The 18,364-nt window shown below is 37.1% G+C and overlaps 1 protein-coding gene across 1 annotated transcript; it reads left to right on the top strand.

Annotated features, from left to right (window-relative positions):
• The first annotated feature begins 1,112 nt into the window (after positions 1–1,112).
• Positions 1,113–9,095, top strand: LOC120524314 (olfactory receptor 1D2-like). Its single transcript, XM_039746176.1, has 2 exons — positions 1,113–1,920; positions 9,064–9,095. The coding sequence occupies exons 1-2, from the start codon at positions 1,113–1,115 to the stop codon at positions 9,093–9,095; spliced, it is 840 nt and encodes a 279-aa protein (XP_039602110.1).
• Positions 9,096–18,364: the final 9,269 nt, after the last annotated feature.

Consider the following 18,364-nt stretch of genomic DNA (forward strand, 5'->3'; position numbering starts at 1 on the left):
TGCTTCTGCTCACACTGAACGAGCTCACGCCTTCTGCTGCACGATGTCAACGCAGCACAGAGAAAAAAAGAAAGGGGGTCTAAAACGTCGAGATTCATGAAAATCTTGAGGTAGAATTTTTGGACGATTACAATACTTTCTCTAAGAAAGTAAATCGGCCTTAGGGAGGTCTAAAATGTCGAGATTCATCGAAAGTTTTGGACGGTTACAATACTTTACCTTTACTTCGTATATGAGAAAGTAAAAATAACAGAAAAAATCCTATTTATATTAGAGCTTGCTGTGTTCATGTATTAAATTATATAAAAAGTAATTAAGGACAACATTTAAGCAGTTTTAATAGAGAGACTCCCCTAGACTTTCTTGTATACTCAGATATGGGCATGTATATTTGAGGAGTAAACCACAAGGCAATGATTATATTTTTATATTATGTACATTAAAGAACCATCGACAACAAATCAAATCAAATTAGTAATATAATGAACAATTATTATACAGTAAAAATAAAGTTGAATAAATCAGATACATGAATAATAAACTACCACTTCTGGTTAGAGGAAATAGCTGAAAAGTTGATCGAAATCTACATTTTTTACCTAATTACTTGTTTGCAAAATTTGGTTAACCTAAGTGAAAGCGTACTCAAGTTATCTTGTTCACACACAAGCACACACACAAACAGACATAATTCCAAAAATGGTATTTTTGGACTCAGGGGGGTCTAAAACGTTGAGTTTCATCAAAATCTCGAGGTCGAATTTTTGGATGGTTACAATATTTTACCTTTACTTTGTATACGAGAAAGTAAAAATAACAGAAAAATCCTATTTATATTAGAGCTTGCTGTGTTCATGTATTAAATTATGTAAAAACTAATTAAGGACAGATGGATGGACAACAGTGATTAACTAAAATGACTATTAATTTAAAGAATATTTTTTGTAATGTCTACGATATCTATCATATGATTTTTCTGGATGAAAGGAATAAGGAAACATAACTCACTGTAGCTCTGAATTGTTTCTCTATTTAATTGACTACTGGAGCTTCTTTACTGAGCTTCTGTTGTTTTATTGTGTTTTTTCCTCAGGGCTGACCACCAACTTACAATGTCTGAATCGACTCAGAACTTTTCTTCGGTCAAAGAATTCCTCATTACAGGATTCCCGGGGCTCAGAGACCAAGAAAGTAGAAAAACATTGTTTGGAGTCTTCCTTACAGTATACCTCTTAATTCTTGTAGGAAACCTTCTCTTAGTCTTCATTTTTCTCTCTGATAGGACCCTCCACACCCCTATGTATATACTGGTCTGTGGTCTGGCTGTTCTCGACATTGCCATCACTACTAACACTGTGCCCAGTATGCTAGTCCTGTTCACATTTGGGTACAGAGTCGTGCCATTTGCTGCTTGTTTTACTCAGATGACACTTTGGTTGGGTTTGTTCTCAACTGAATGTTTTCTCCTTGCTCTAATGGCCTATGATCGCTATATAGCCATTTGCAACCCACTTCACTATCCTAATTTAATGTACAACAGTCTGATTGTAAACCTTATTGCCTTCTGTTGGTTGATGGGTTTTCTTTGTGCCATCGTTACTGTGGCTGTTCTTCTTAGACTCTCATTCTGTGGGTCTAATAAAATAATTCACTGCTTTTGTGACTTTGGATCTTTACTGTTTTTGGCATGTGGGGACATTCAGATCATTAACTATGTTGCTTTATCTATTGGCTTGAGTGTGCTGTTCATTCCTTTGGCGTTTATCCTTTTCACCTATGTGCAGATAATATTTTCAGTTGTTAAAATTGCCAGTGCTGAAGGAAGAATGAAGGCCTTCTACACTTGTGGCACACACATGCTGGTCATTTCCGTCTTTTTCTTGGCAGCTGGTAGTGAATTTGTCTCAGCCAGAATTCCTGGTACGTCAGTGGATACTCGTATAATGATTCTAATAGTACAAAATGTATTTCCAGCTTTAACAAATCCGATAATTTACTGTTTGAGAACTAAGGAAATCAGAAAAAGTTGTATTAAAACATTTAAAAAAATGAAATGTTATAAAAGCCCATGAATAGAATTACAGGTTACAGGGGCAGTTATGATAACTTCACTTTTTTCAATGATGTAAATAAAATCTTAAATCATTACGTGTGTCATGGTCTTGTTGTTTTTGTTAGTATTTGTTAATGTTTTTCCCTAAACATATCTGTCATGTTGTACTGCATTTAACTCTCCATCATCTCTACTGTATTTATTTCCCTTTTTCTTTGTTTTTTATGTATGCTTCATATTATAAAACTTCTTATAAATCTACAGTCTTTAGGTAAAGGTAATGTAATTGAGTAAAAAAGAACAATAAAACTTTGAAATTGTAATAATTTATTTAACAAAAAATTAACAAATGCCATTTCAGTCTCTGGAAAAAAAAATTTCCCTTTGGCTCTAATTACAGGTATTTCCCCTTCAAGATGATGAGGCTGAGTAGAGGTTCTGAGGCTAAGCATCTGCGCTTGTATCTGGGAGGTTGCTGGTTCAAATCTCATTACTGTCAGAAGGGATCCTACTCTGTTGGGCTGACCCGGTGCTCTGACCCACCAAAGATCATGTGAAAAGTGAATTTACAAGCTTGTTTAGGGCTACTGTCATGTTGCAACGGTCCACTTTTGGTTGAGCTTCAATCGTCTGGCAGATGGTCTCATGCTATACTCAAGCACCCATTATTATAATGAAGTGGATGCTATGACGGTAAATTACCCAGACAATGATGTGGCAAAGCAGCCCTAAACCATAACATTTCTACCAACTTGCTTCACACTTGGTCTCAGGGTCTTTTGGTCAAATGTTGTCTTTGGCTTTCACTAAACATATCTTCTGGTAGTGTAGACAAATATCTATCTATCTATCTATCTGTTATATAGTGCCTTTCATGTCTATCTATCTATCTAATATATAGTGCCTTTCATATCTATCCATCTAGTGCCTTTCATCTATCTATCCTTTCATTCTATCTATCTATCTATTACATAGTGCCTTATTTATCTATCTATCTATTTAGTGTTCCACCTGGACCTCAGTGGGTATAATTACAGCTAACGAGCGTTCAAGTATTGAGCAAATATAAATATCTTACTGGAGAAGTTCTAGTATTGGTCAGAGGTTTAAAGCACATCGATAAGTTTCTGCATAGCTACAGAAACTACAAATTACAGTATTGTCTCTTCAGAAAATGTTGCATTCCATTTTTCAACCAATAAATGTCAGCACAAAGAATTCATCAGTCTCTGTTTAGCCAACATTTCATTTTGTCTTCGATTCACAACTCCATTAAGAGAATTAGGGGAGCATTAAATTATACAAGGATATTTTTCACTGGCATAGAAAAAGAGAATTACCCACTTCTGTGTCATGTCTCTTTCTTTTTTAGATTTGCATCCGTTATGCAGGCTTTATCAAACACACTGAAATTAATTGCATATTGCTTACAGATTTAAGGCACTTGATTGTTTTGTAATCAATCTTTAACAATATAATGGTTCCCTGTTATGGCCAGACTATTTCAGTTACCATGGCTGCTTTAGCGTTGTTAGAAGACATCGAAAATGGAAGAATTAGAACAGAGCACTTCCCAGTAAGAAGGCATCTGTTGGTCCAGTGTGTGATTTGGGTTGGCATGCCACCAGTTAGCAGGCTGTTAGAGGACCGACAGCTGGGGTGCAGCACCAAGCCAACAGAGTTTTCAGTTGGTGGCCAACTGTTTGCTCACAGTAGTTACCGGCTCATCAGTGACTTGTAGCCACTAGAATGCTTGTGGTAACCATCCACCGGGTTAACATCGGCCCTTTGCTAGGTAGCAACCACTTTTATAGTTGATTGCCCTCGATGGTTCACTGGTAGCATTTATTAATTGCAAGATCAACAGACAAAATATTCAGTGATATCTGCTGCTTTATTCCCAGACAAACAGTCCTATATCATATTTTACCTATGGTGATTATGCACCAAAAATAGCTAAAGATGTAACTGGGTCACTGTTTGGTAAATTTCTTTGAATTCAAACAAAACAACTATGACATTTAGGTTGAGTATTTAGAGATGATATTGATTTCTTGCTCCATGATGATGACTGCCTTCTAAGTCAATTTAGATTTCCAAGAGCTCTCCTCTTGGAGCTGTATGCTGAACTGAGGCAGACTTTAAGGAATTGTGCTCTACCTGTTCCTTTGCAAGCTCAGTCCAGCCTGTGAGTGTGACTGCCACGCTGTAACACTCCATCAATTATCTTTTGTTGCTTAAACGGCTGTTTAAGCCACCAAATACTACACTTTTCCTTGCCTCCATTTCACTGAAGATCTCCATTTGCATTCACCGAAATTCTTTTTTACAAGTGCTTTGACCCTTTTCTTTTAACAAAACACTGAATGGAAGGGGCTAGTTCATTTGACTGAAGTGATGTTACCAGCCTAGCACACCACAGTGTAGTACAGGGGTCTTCAATCACAGTCCTGGAGGGCCGCAGTGGCTACAGGTTTTTGTTCTAGCCTGGTTGCTTAATTAGAAAGCAATCCTTGCCAATAATTTAATTGCATGGCTTGTTAGTGCTTTAACTCTGTAAAGTCAGGTAATTCTCATATCCTAGGTTTTTTTCCCCTTACTAATTATATCATCCAAATGATTTGAAGGCTGAAATGGATGAGTAATTTTCAGTCCTTCACTTTTTTCTCTTCACTTTCCTTCCAAGTATTTAATTAAACCCAATAGTGCATGATAAATACACACGGGTGTAAATGGTAACAAGCTAAATAGAGAAATGCTGGTCTCTTTTGTCATTTGCTTGTTATTGCTAATTAGGCGCAATTACAACTGAGAATACAGCTGCTTAAGACTAAAATAAGCAATAAGGGTTCAAAATCTTAACAAGCGAGACAACTAAAGTGAAGCAGAAGTGTTACTTGAGCAATAAGTGCTTCTTATTAAGCAATTGGATTGGAGCAAAAACCTGCAGCCACTGCGGCCCTCTAGGACCGTGATTGAGCACCCTGGTGTAGTAAATCATAGTAGCCATCACAGAGTTGTAAAAGCTATGAAGGATGTGACTTCCCACTTTAAAGGAATGTAGTCTAGTGAGGAAGAAAAGCTTGTTCTGAACTTTCTAATATAGTTCCATGATCAGGCCAACCCATCATTGTTGTGGACCCCCAAGTACTTGTAGGAGTGGATCACCTCTACATCCATTCCCCAAACAGTGACTTGACATAAAGGTTCTTTGTTGCAGTGAAAGTCAATAACAAGTTCCTTGGTTTTGGTTATGTTAAAATGGAGATAATGCTGTCTGCACCAAGAAACAAAGACCTTCACCTGACTCCTCTCCTCTGTCTCACCCCCTTTATCAATACACCCCATAAGTGCAGAATCATCATAGAATTTCTCCAAATGATAGGACCTGGTGTTGCATTTATAGTTGGAGGTTTACAGAGTGAAGAGGAAAGGAGACAGCACTGTTTCTTGTGGTGCTCAAGTGTTGATCACATCTGTATCAGAAACACAAACTGCGGTCTGACTGACAGACAGTCTATTATCGGGCACAACTTAAACTCATCTACCTGCAAGTATGTGAGCTTACCCCTTAACAGGGATGGCTGGATGGTATTAAAGGCACTGGAAAAATCAAAAAATAGAATCTTCACAATGCTGCCAGGTTTGTTCAGGTGAGAAAAAGTCTTGTGGAGCAGTTAGATAATTGCATCCTCTACTCCAAACTTTGTTTGAAAGGCAAACTGCAATGAGTCCAGATGGTCTACCAAAAGAGGACTCATATAGTCCAGGACCAGTCTCTCAAAGGTCTTCATGATGTGAGGCATAAGTACCACTGGTCTGTAGTCATTAGATAAAGAGGCTCTGTTTGGAACAGGAACAATACAGGATGTGATATGCAGTAGCATTTTCTGGAGCCTTAAGGACAGAAATAACAGATGACAGACGGAATCACAAAGTTGGTTCAGCATAGGTCTTAACACTAGAATCCCTCAGGCCTATGAAAAAACTCGTAATCCTGGCCCACCTTAAATCCCTTCAAACCGCTCCTTCAGCATCTTTTGTGTTGTAAATGTGTCGATCAGCACAAGCAGCAAGCAGCCTGCTATCACATCCAAATCCTCAACTCAAGTCACAAAGAAGATTCTCAGTGCTCAAGTGGTTTATCTGGGAGTGAGGTGCCTACAATTGTAAAAGGGTAAATAATATATTGTCATTTGGAATACATACATTTCATGTGTGTTCCGTGTCTACAATGTAAACACATCAGTGAAACAGATAAACTACTTGAGCACTAAGAATCTTCTTTGCAACTTGAGCTGTGGTGGTTGTAGGATGGGATAGCAAGCTGCTTGCTGCTTGTGCTGATCGGCACATTTACAACACAAAAGACGCTGATGAAAGGTGAGCCGGGATTATGAGTTTTTCATAGGCTTCAGGGATTCTAATGTTAATAACTCAAAGACTTACACCATCTGGTCATGCAACTTTACATATGTGTAGGTTACTCTGTTGTCTCCTAACTTTGTCTACAGTTATGTAGGAGTTGTTGATGTAGCAGGTATGGAGTAGGGAGACTGGTCAATGGGAGAAGATGACAGTGGGAGGGAACATCTATTAAATCCCCTTCTAGCACCTTATCTTTGAAAAGCTTGAGTCTAGTAAATACACTCAGTCCATTCGAGACATCCTTCATGTTATTTTTAGTGAGTTTGCTTACTGTTTTATCTTTGTAAGCTTTCTTTCCTTTACACGGACTTTTCTTAAGCACTCGCTGTGTGTCTTCCGGAGCTACTTTGTCGCCAAAGGGTATAAGAATGTTTCTCAAAAAAATATCCAATGACTCCAAGAAAGCTATTGCTAATAATGGCAGTTTTTATCATCTTTCTGTTGCTTTTACTGTTGTACTGTCGTTTTTTTCTATTATTATCTTTTTTTTATTGGTATTTCAGGAATGAATTTTGAAATGCCTACAATGAATAATGTAGGTTTATGGCCATCAGTATAAATTGATCCTTACACAACTTCCTCATCTGTGGTCTTATGCTCCTTCTTTATGAGTTTTAAGTCTCAACATATACCAGTTCTATTTTTAAATACTTCCACTTACATCAGTCTTTATGTTCAATAAAACAGACCATCCTGGTACACTGGAAAAAGCTCGGCCTACAAACTGAACAGGGCCAGAAATGGACCAGAGAGACCCAGATAATGAAAGGTTGAAATTAGCAGGTCATGATGTGGCCATTTTGTTAAAAAATGTGAAAATTAGGCAATGAGCTAAACATGAAGATTAGGGTATCAGTTACAACCACAAAAACAGTTCCGGTCAAATCCTGCTTTGAAAATTGGACTGTTCAACCAAAAGGGCAGTTTTACTACTTAAATATTCTGTTAAATGTAGTACAGGAAGCTAAACTTTTGAGCTGTGACTCTTTGAAATAATTGATTATTTACTCATAATAATGTGTTTTAATAATCATGCATGTGAAGCTTATGATATATAGAAGTGAGAATAGAATAAAAAAATCGGGAAATATTATGTAAATAAGGGTATATTTTTATTATATGTTGCAGGATGTTAAACTTGAAAATAAGCTGTTAATTTCATAAGATATATTACTCCATCTCAATGAATTTAGATCTAACAAAGCATTCAACGCCCCCTAAATCAACAAAGGCCTAAACTGGAACAATCTTGTCATTCATAAACAGTTAGGTGAGCAGTACAAGCAAGAGTCTATACAGCTGAGGGCCCAGTCCTCCATACTGAAGTACTTGCAGGCTGCCACAATTTAAACAGGCCATCTACACCATGTACAGTATCTCTTAATATCCTTAAATTGTATTCAACTAACTTTGTCCAGTTTGTATTTCATTACTTTTGTTAATTGCAACACAGCTTTTGATAATGAAAAAAGAATGCACCTTTGTAACCATTTTCAACTGTAAATTGTTAGCTTTTTGTGACTTTGTAATAGCTGCAGTTTGCTTTTGATTGTGGCTTAGTTTTTGATTTTTATGATTTTATTTTAAAATCAATTTCACTCATTTCAAATTGATTTTTAAATTCATGGATTGTACATATGTAATAATTGTTTGCAACTTTAAATTATATTTTCATTTCTTTGTAATAACTATATTGTGTTTTTGACTATGGCCACTTAACACCCTGATGGTAAATCCTTCAAAGTTCTGTTATTTTCTGTTTTTGTTCTTTGTTTTTTTTTCTGGAATGACTTTAATTATCTCCCTGGTGAAGAACCTCCCAGAAGACTCAACCCTGAAATAAATACTTACATCTGTTGTGAGTTTACATTCATACTTGATCTGTTGTGGTTGAAAGATTGGTAAGTAATTTCATTTAATTAATTGTGACTTTAAAGAACAAAATAAAAGATAAACAATTGATTAAATGTATACTTGAAAATAAAAATATTTCAGTTAGCAGTTGGGTAACAGTATAATGTGAACTTTATAGAACAAGTTATCCTAATATCCAAAACATAATTCAACAAATGCTTGCAATAATGCTGAGCATGTAGCAAATGTTACAATGCAGAAAAATATTTTAGGATTGTATTAAAAAGTAATACTGTATGTAGCAACAAATAGACAACCAAATTAGTGAAATACAAAATGTGGACTCATTTTAACTTGTGATTAACATGCTATGTCAAAAGCACTCCAGCAATGGAGCTTCACACTTTTATTTCCCATGCTTCTTTTTATGCACCCTGCAAATGTACACGTATACTCAACATTAACAAAAAGTTAAATAACATATTACGTCTCTTAAATACAAAATCCAACCCTGTTTTAAAATTAGAAATGTACCAAAGATGTCAAAATTGAATGATTTACCTTGATGGGTGCCTTGTTTGTAAATCTATGATAAGCAGCCCTACTAGACCCCCAGCTTCATCTTGGACTATTGCTGTGTGTCGAAGTCCGAGCAGGGAGTTAGTGATGAGTGTGTGAGCAACAGGCTTTTTAGTCTTTTTCACATATTTTTTACATTTTCTTTTTAGCCTGGGAACCTGTCAACCGAAAAATAGTTTAAGCTTGAATGTAAATGGATAGAAAAATGGATATTAGCCTCATAAATTAATAACCAATATAAGGTGATGAAGGCTGAAACTATTTTAAAAAATGTGGCTTTTCTTACTTGTACTTTACATGGCATGCAAAGTCGAGTTCAGTAAAAAATTACAAGGAATGTCATTTTATTTAGCTCAACATAACCTAAAACCAAGATATTAATTAAAATAATTTTAGTTTTGATAGAAAAATTGAGAATAAAAATGCATTAGGGGGTCCAATCAAGCATGTTCTAATTAGGTCAGCTCACAGTCAATTTGAAGAAGAAAATGTGTTTAATGCCTTTCATTTTTCATGGTCTTTTGGGTGGCTGAAAAAAAATCTTTGATTCTCTTCCTTGTGCTAAAATCTTGTTGTGACTTTTTGTTAACGTATCACACATATTGTTTAGAAATTAACATGTCATACTTCATTTAGCATTAATAAGTATCCTTTCAGTAACATGAAAACTTGGTTTAATTTTTAATAATGAACATTTCTGCTCGACTTCTCTAGCCTTTACTCAATTAAAAACAATTCCATTACTCAATTGAAATTTAATGTGGTTTGTCAAGACCAAGACATCATGTTAGATAAAAAAACAAACAAACAAGTCATTAGGCATAAGTTTGTACAAATAAATACAGCATAGGAGTAAACATGAGACATATGATATCAGATCATACTTGCTACATATGTATAAATATTAAACCACAATTAATACTCAGGGAAGAATTTTATACACTTGGTTCCCATATGTTAAATCTGGAAACCTTACTAGAAATTTGGATAAAGGAACTGGTTGCCTTTTATTTAAAGTAATCTGAACCTGAGTTCTGATGGCAACAGCTCTACATATAAATATGGTGGGTGAGTTTGTTCCATGAGGATCCACTCTGCTTTCTGCAATTCATTTATTTATGAACTAGGTCTGCCATATTTGACTGTTGGCACATTTACTTCGTTGTTCTATTTCACTTTTTCATTAATAATATTTTTGCTGCTAATATTAAGGTTTTTAAACAAAGCCAGTGGAGAATACGTTAAAATAGACTGTATACAAGATTTGTAGAAAATGGCCAAGATTTTAAGAAAATTTGCTAAAAAGATTCAACATTTAGCGATATCTCAAAATTGCATTTCATATTATCTGAAAATGAAGTATAGATATCTTTAAATATGTCTATTTGACGATATTATAAATAAATTTTTTGATATCTCAAATGAATTTTAATATATCATAAAGGATAAGTTTGGTATTTTTCAATAACGACAACTGTCTTGGCTTGAAAACTGAACGTATTTTGTAAGTTTTTAAGCTTTTCCTCCATTCTCCATAGACTACAATATAAAGTGCCAGTGCAGTGCAATTTTTTTTTTTAATTTATAGAAAGTGATCAAATTTAGTATACAGTTTTGCATTTCAAATTCATAAATAGCATATTTGTAAAGAAATAACTTTGACGCGAAAAATACAAAACTTATCCTTTAAAATGACATGCAGCTATCTGATAAAATATTTTGAGTTAACCTGAAATACGTCTCAGGTATCCAAAAAGCAATTCATCAAATCTCAAATTTCAATGGGACTCTCTGTCATTATAAGCTATCTTCAAATAAATCTGAGATATCTTGAGTTACACAGGAAATTTTTTTAAGATATCTTGAAAGACACTTGAGATATCTGAAAATGCACAAAGTTACATCTCAAAACAGTCTAAATGTTATTTTAAGATATCTGGAATGAAACCAAGACATCTTGAATGCGTTTTATATACCTTCACGTTAACTTACATCTTCAATTGATTTCCAAATCTTCAAAATAGATGTTTGCTGTGTCTGAGATATCTTCAAATTTATTTAAAGATATGTGAATTCTTATTTGAAGCTATCTGAAATACATTACAAGATATCTTATAAGAAAGAGATCATTCCAAATTATCGCAATATCATTTTTAGCTGTCTAAAATACAATAATGCAAAATGCATTTTCATATATCATAAAATAGACAAAATGTCTCTGACAGAATAGGGAATTTAACTGACAGACATTATGAGGTAATTTAACATTTTTCAGATATCGTAAAATGAGTATGAGGTCAATTTCTGATATATGGAAATGTATTTGAGATATCTTGAAATATAAAGGAATATATTTTTGAGATATCCTAAACTGAGTTTCAGATATTGATAAAAGTGAACTGCATTTTACGAAATCTAAAATTTATTGTGCGATGTCTCTTAATATTAATACGTTTTCCATTGGACTCATCTTCCCAAGACAGTGAAGCCATTATTGTCCCTTTTCCCTGTGTTTTCATTAAAATTCACTTTTCACTCTTGGATTGCTTTAGGATATTTTTAATTTTCAAGTACCACCTTAGCAATTGTGAGTATCTCTTGTTGACAAATTGTTAATTTTCTAAAATGTAGAATCTTCAAAAAAACATTTGGTAACATTAATTTGTAGAAAAAAACGTTTCACACAACTTAACAAAATAAATTAACACTGGACCATGACTGGTTCTTTTCTCCTTCATTAGACACAAAATCACAGAGTTATCAGTTTTTAAAATTAACCTCGATTCATATTTACTGTGCCATCCATTGATATATAGAATGTACATGAGAGGTGACAGCCCTGAGGAGATCCAACTGATGTGAAAAGCACGTTAGGCAGACGCCTTTTACTGTCATTTTTTAAATCCTGTCTGTTAAAAAGTCAATCAACCAAAATCACAATTAAAAACCAAGTTATTTTCTTTATTACACCTCTCTGCAAAATTGAGTGATTGGATGGTACTAATATCTGAAGAAATGTCTACAGACAGGAGCTTCACATGAGCCTTGATAACCACCAACTGCTTATACAATGGAGGAACCAAAATCACAGTAGTGTCTTCTGTCCCTTAGTTAGACTGGTAGGCAAACTGAAATAGAGAAATCCCAGAGTCTTTTAGATTTATTTTTATTCATTTATTTTTTTATTTAGTACCAGATATTTTAGAGCCAATAATCTAAAATTGTTTCTATTTTCAGAGCTTTTGATGTGACCTGTTGAAATTATTGCAGCTTGTTTCCTCAAATTTGGGCTTTCCGCTTGTAAAAAATATTGTATTAAGTTTATTGATTTATATTTATTCTCTACTTGTTACCCTGTGCATTAATATAGCCATGCTATACACATATATGCTTTTGTGTATTATACTATGTGTATGGATTGTGCAAGAGGGAAGTCGACGATGGCTGACCCAAAGACACTTATGGACGTATGGACATGCCATAGTGGCGACACCTTTGAAAAGCATGGCAAAATATTACTCATTTTGTGGAAGTGGCCAATAAAAGAGATTAAGCCGTTATGATAATAATTAATACTTTTCTGTTAAAGAGTAATAACCCTGACAACATCTTCAGGTCAAATTTGACCTAGATTTATGCCTGACATCAGTAAAAGTACCCTACATTTCAAATATTTTTACTGGTAATTCTCTTTTTCACAAATAGTTTCATGCATCACCAATCATGATATTTTTCAGGACTTGAATTTAGGAAATAACTTAATCTATGAAATGTTACTCAAAAACAAGGTTTACTACAGATGCATTACTCAAGTTCTGCTTCTTTCTCCTTTCTCTCCTAAGGTTTAACCACTAATTGACAATGTCCGTGTTCAACCAAACCAGTTCTTCAGTGAAAGAATTCCTCATTACTGGATTCCTTGGGCTCAGAGATCAAGAAAGTAGAAAAACTTTGTTTGGAGCTTTCCTTACAGTCTACCTTTTCATTCTTGTTGGAAACATTCTCTTAATTATTATTTTTATATCTGAAAGGACACTCCACACGCCTATGTACATATTAGTCTGTGGTCTGGCTGTTCTCGACATTGTCATCACTACTAACATTGTGCCCAGTATGCTAGTCTTGTTCACAATGGAGTACAGAATTGTGTCATTCACCGCTTGTTTTACTCAGACGACGCTCTGGTTGGGTCTTTTCTGTACTGAATGCTTTCTTCTTGCCGTAATGGCCTATGATCGCTATATAGCCATATGCAACCCACTTCGCTATTCAAATTTAATATACAATAGTCTCATCATGAAACTTATTGCATACTGTTGGGTGGTCGGCTTTCTTGGTGCCATTGTTACAGTGGCTCTTCTTCTCAGACTATCATTCTGTGGTCCCAATAAAATTATCCATTGTTTTTGTGACTTTGGGTCTTTGCTGTTCTTGGCCTGTGGGGACATTCAGATTATTAACTACGTTGCTTTATCTATTGGCTTCAGTGTGCTGTTTATTCCTTTGGCATTTATCATTTTCACCTACGTACAGATAACATTTTCAGTTGTTAAAATTGCTAGCGCTGAGGGACGCATGAAGGCCTTCTACACTTGTGGCACACACATGCTGGTCATTTCTGTCTTTTTCTTGGCAGCTGGTAGTGAATTTGTCTCAGCCAGAATTCCTGGTACATCAGTGGATACTCGTATAATGATTCTAATAATACAAAATATATTTCCAGCTTTAACAAATCCAATAATTTATTGTTTGAGAACTAAGGAAATCAGAAAAAGTTTTATGAAAATAGTTAAAAAAATGAAATGTTATAAAAGCCCATGAATAGAGTTACAGAATACAGGGGCAGTTATGATTACTCACTTTTTTCAATAATGTAAATAAAATCTTAAATCATTACCTATATCAAGGTCTTGTTGTTTTTGTTAGTATTTGTTAATGTTTTTTCCCTTAATACATCTGTTTTCGTGAGGTCACAAGAATAGGCTTGTGGTGTCATGGATATCAATTTGGATTAAAGTCATGCATCAGGTATGTCATAAAGGAGTCTGTTACTCTTATACTCAAGCACCCTCTTGTACAATAAACAACAACAACATTTATATATAATTAAAATACAATAAAAGTAAGGTGTGATGGCCAGGGAGGACAGAAAAAACAAAAAAACTCCAGACGGCTGGAGAGAAAATAAAATCTGCAGGGGTTCCAGGCCACGAGACCGCCCAGCCCCCTCTGGGCATTCTACCTAACATAAATGATCAGTCCTCATTATATTTAGGGTTCTCATGGAAGGACTTGATGATGACGGTCACATGGACTTCTAGCCTTTAATCCATCAATGTAGGGACATCACGGTACTTTGATTAGGTGGTGGTGGTGTAGATCGCCACCACAGAAAACTGGAAAAAGAACATAAGAGAGAGTAGGGGTTAGTATGGATTTTGGAGCCACCATGAACAGTAATGATAATTAATTGAATATACAGAGCATCAGGATTAAACTAAGATGAAGATATGAGAAAGTCATGTTAAAGTAATATTTTTTCAGTAGTGTTTTAAAGTGCTCCACTGTATTAGCCTGGTGAATTGCTATTGGCAGGCTATTCCAGATTTTAGGTGCATAACAGCAGAAGGCCGCCTCACCACTTGTTTTATGTTTAGCTCTTGGAATTCTAAGCAGACACTCATTAGGATTTGGAGTGTAAAGTGTCAGACATCCGAAATATAAGATGGAGTGAGATTATTTAAGGCTTTGTAAACCATAAGCAGTATTTTAAAGGTAATTCTAAATGAAACAGGCACCCATGCAGTGACATCAAAACTGGAGAAATGTGCTCGGATTTTCTTTTCCTAGTTAAGATTCTAGCAGCTGCATTCTGCACTTGTTGCAATCGATTAATGTCTTTTTTGGGTAGTCCTGAGATGAGTGTGTTACAGTAATCCAGTCGACTGAAAACAAAAGTGTGAACTAATTTCTCAGCATCTTTCAGTGATATACAGTAAGCGGTCTAACCTTTGCTATATTTCTTAAATGAAAAAATGCTGTCCAAATGATCTGATTAATATGTGATTTAAAATTCAAGTCAGAGTCAATAGTTACCCCAATATTCTTTACCTCCATCTTGCCTTTTAATCCTAATGCATCACGTTTATTTTTAATAACCTCATTATATCCATTATTGACGATCATTAAAATTTCTGTTTTCTCTTTATTTAATTTGAGAAAATTACTACCCATCCATTCGGAAACACAAGTAAGACATTATGTTAGTGAATCAAGAGAGTCGGGGTCATCAGGTGCTATTTTAAAATTTTCAAAAGCAGAGGAGTCAAGATTATTTTTCTTGAGTAGAGGTTTAACTATAGCAGTCTTGAGACAGTCTGGGAAGACCCCCACATCTAATGATGAGTTTACTAGAGAATACTTCTTTGAAAAAACTTGTTGGTATTGGGTCAAGGACGAAGGTGGAAGGTCTCAGTTGAGAAATTATTTTATATAAATCAGGTAAATCTATCCTAGTGAAAGTATTTAATTTGTTAATAATGAAGTGGATTCCTTGATGGTGATGCAGCAAAACAACCCTAATCCTTAACATTTCTACCACTATGCTTTGCATTTGGCCTCTGATTGTTCTAGTCATATGTTGTATTTTGTTTTTGCTAAACATGTCCTCTAGTACTCTAGTACAAATCACTCCTATCTATTTCTCTAACTATCTTATCTATCTGTCTATCATTGCTTTGTCTATCCAGAATGCATTGTTAGAGAATTCCTGGTCTTTGCCTAGGTGTTCTTGGGCAAACTGTGGTCTTTCCCTGATATTCTTTCTGGATGGCAAAGATTTCCTCCTGGCACACCTCCCATGTAGATCTAACTGGCGTAGCATCAATGGCAAGATTTACCTGTAAATCCTGTGATTACATTTTGGGGTCCTTCCAGCCTGGGGTAGTGTGGCCTGACAAGTTGGTAGTTATTTGAAATCGTGTCCATTTGCAGAAGCTCGTCCAGACAGTGGAATGGTTGGTTTTTACTTGTTTAGAGGTCTTTTTCAATTCTTTCCCAGGAATCTTCTTTCTGAAGAGCAGAAGCTCATGTGATCTTTGCATACTGATAACACCCTGGCTCAACGACAAAGAGAAAACCAAACTAAACGCCTGAGGTTTAAATAAGACAAATTCAGATAAGGTCATCTATAATGATGTTCAAATTTGTTGCCTGTTTCTAATCGGGAAGTCCCTCAAGCCTCCACAGGGTTCTCCCCTTTTGAATTACTCTTCCCTCTACAAATATATTAGAATATATCACACAGTTACGTGATAGATTTGGTAAGATTCGGCCCCTCCTTAAAAAGCACACGGAAGAGGCTCAAGCAACACAGGTCCGTTATTATCCCGGGAGATCGGGTCATGGTCCTAGTACCTACCTCCCACTCTAAGTTACTTGCCCATTGGCAAGTTCCCAACAAAGTTAAGGAGAGGAAAGGACTCGTCTACTATTTGGTGAGTCAACCTGCTGAAACCGTGGAAGGACAGGGATCCCGATCCCTCCTCCGGTCAGCCCCACTCACTCTTTGCTCACACGGCTAGCCTTAACTTTGGTGCGGATTTAAATCCCAGACAATGACGGGAGCTCAAAGCAGTTATCCTGTCTGTCCTGGAGGTAGTGAGTGAAAGCCATGGATGGACCTCTATGGTTGAGCACGACATTGTGTTAGAACCCGGGGTTATAGTCCGAGAACACCCGTATCGGCTTCCCGAGGCAAAAAGAGCTGAAGTGGATCTTGAGATCAAACACATGCTGGAACTAGGTGTGATCAAGGAAAGTCATAGTCCCTGGTCCAGCCCAATTGTGTCGGTCGCTAAGCTTATCCAATGCCACGAGTGGACGACCTCCTCGAGAGGCTTGGACAGGCTCAATATTTGACCACACTGGACATGACAAAGGGGTACTGGCAGGTTCCTTTAACAGACTCTGTGAAGGTTAAGACCGCGTTTAGCACCCCTAGCGGACACTGGCAGTATCGTGTCCTTCCATTTGGGTTACACGGGGCTCCAGCTACCTTCCAGCATCTGGTGGACAAAGTGCTCAGGCCTTATAACTCACACCGTGCTGCCTACCTGGTTGACGTGGTCATCTATTCCAGAACATGGAAGGAACACCTACAGCAGGTAAAAGCGGTATTGCGGACACTTGGTGAGGCCGGGCTTCGGATCAATCCCAAGAAAGGTTTCTTTGGATTGAGCGAAGCCAAGTATTTAGGCTACCTGGTGGGTCGGGGTACCGTGAAACCACAGTGCTCCAAAGTAGATGCCATTTTGAAATGGCCCCGTCCGCGAACCAAGCGGCAGGTTCAAGCCTTTCTCGGGCTAGCAGGTACTACCACCAGTTTGTGCCCTGGTTCTCAGAGAGAGCGGCGCCCTTGACTGATTTGACAAAGAAGAGGGCCCCAAACATTATGGTATGGACTGAAAAGACAGGTGCTGCATTTAGTGACTTGAAGCAGGCCCTTACTTCCGCACCTATTTTGAAAGCTCCTAACTTTTCCTTACCTTTCATCCTCCAGCCGGACGGTTCGGACACAGGCCTGGGGGCAGTACTGAGCCAAAACGTCAATGGTGAGGATCACCCCGTTATGTTCCTGAGCCGGAAACTGTTGGACCGGGAGACCAGGTATGCGGCGGTGGAGAGAGGCTTTGGCGGTTAAATGGGCGATTACTCAGCTGAGGTATTACCTACTGGGCCGGGAATTCACCCTTGTCACGGACTATGCTCCTTTACAGTGGATGGCCCTGCACAAGGAGTCGAATCCGCGGGTCACCAGGTGGTTTCTTGACCTCCAGCCGTACAAGTTTTCGCTTGTTCATCGTTGGGGCACTCTTCACGCCAACGTTGATACCCTCTCTCGGGTTCACGACCTGTCGGTCAGGGTTGCCCAACCCGATGGGTCTGGGATGAGGAGGGGGCCTTGTCACACACGTGAGCATGGGAGGCAGCTAAAGGGATTGAGTAAGGACACTTCCAAGACATACCGGGATGTGGCAGAGTGCACTGACTCTTTTTCTCCCTTGCCTGCAGACCATTCACAGGAGATTCCACCTGGTCCTCTTGACGTCACTTAAAGGGACTGAGCCAATGGAAGGAGACCTTGCCGGCTCTGGTCCCTGTGATGTCACCTCTGGGCTCGCACCAATGACAGAAGCCCTACATGAGCCCAACCCCTTTGACTTCACTTCCTGTCTTCCCCTTTAAAAGCCTCCACCTTTTCCCTATTTCCTCAGTTCTGTTTTAGTATCGGTTTTGAGCACACAGGAAACCAGATTACACGGGTGGCTGCCCCAAACCTTTATATGACTCTGTCTCGAGTTTGTGACAATAGGTAGATCTGGATATTTACTGAAGCTCTTGTGATGGATGGCTGGCATTTCAGTCTGGCTGGGACATCCCTCAACCAAG

This window comes from Polypterus senegalus, chromosome 2 (genome assembly GCF_016835505.1).
Source record: "Polypterus senegalus isolate Bchr_013 chromosome 2, ASM1683550v1, whole genome shotgun sequence".
Classification (NCBI taxonomy): Eukaryota; Metazoa; Chordata; class Cladistia; order Polypteriformes; family Polypteridae; genus Polypterus; species Polypterus senegalus.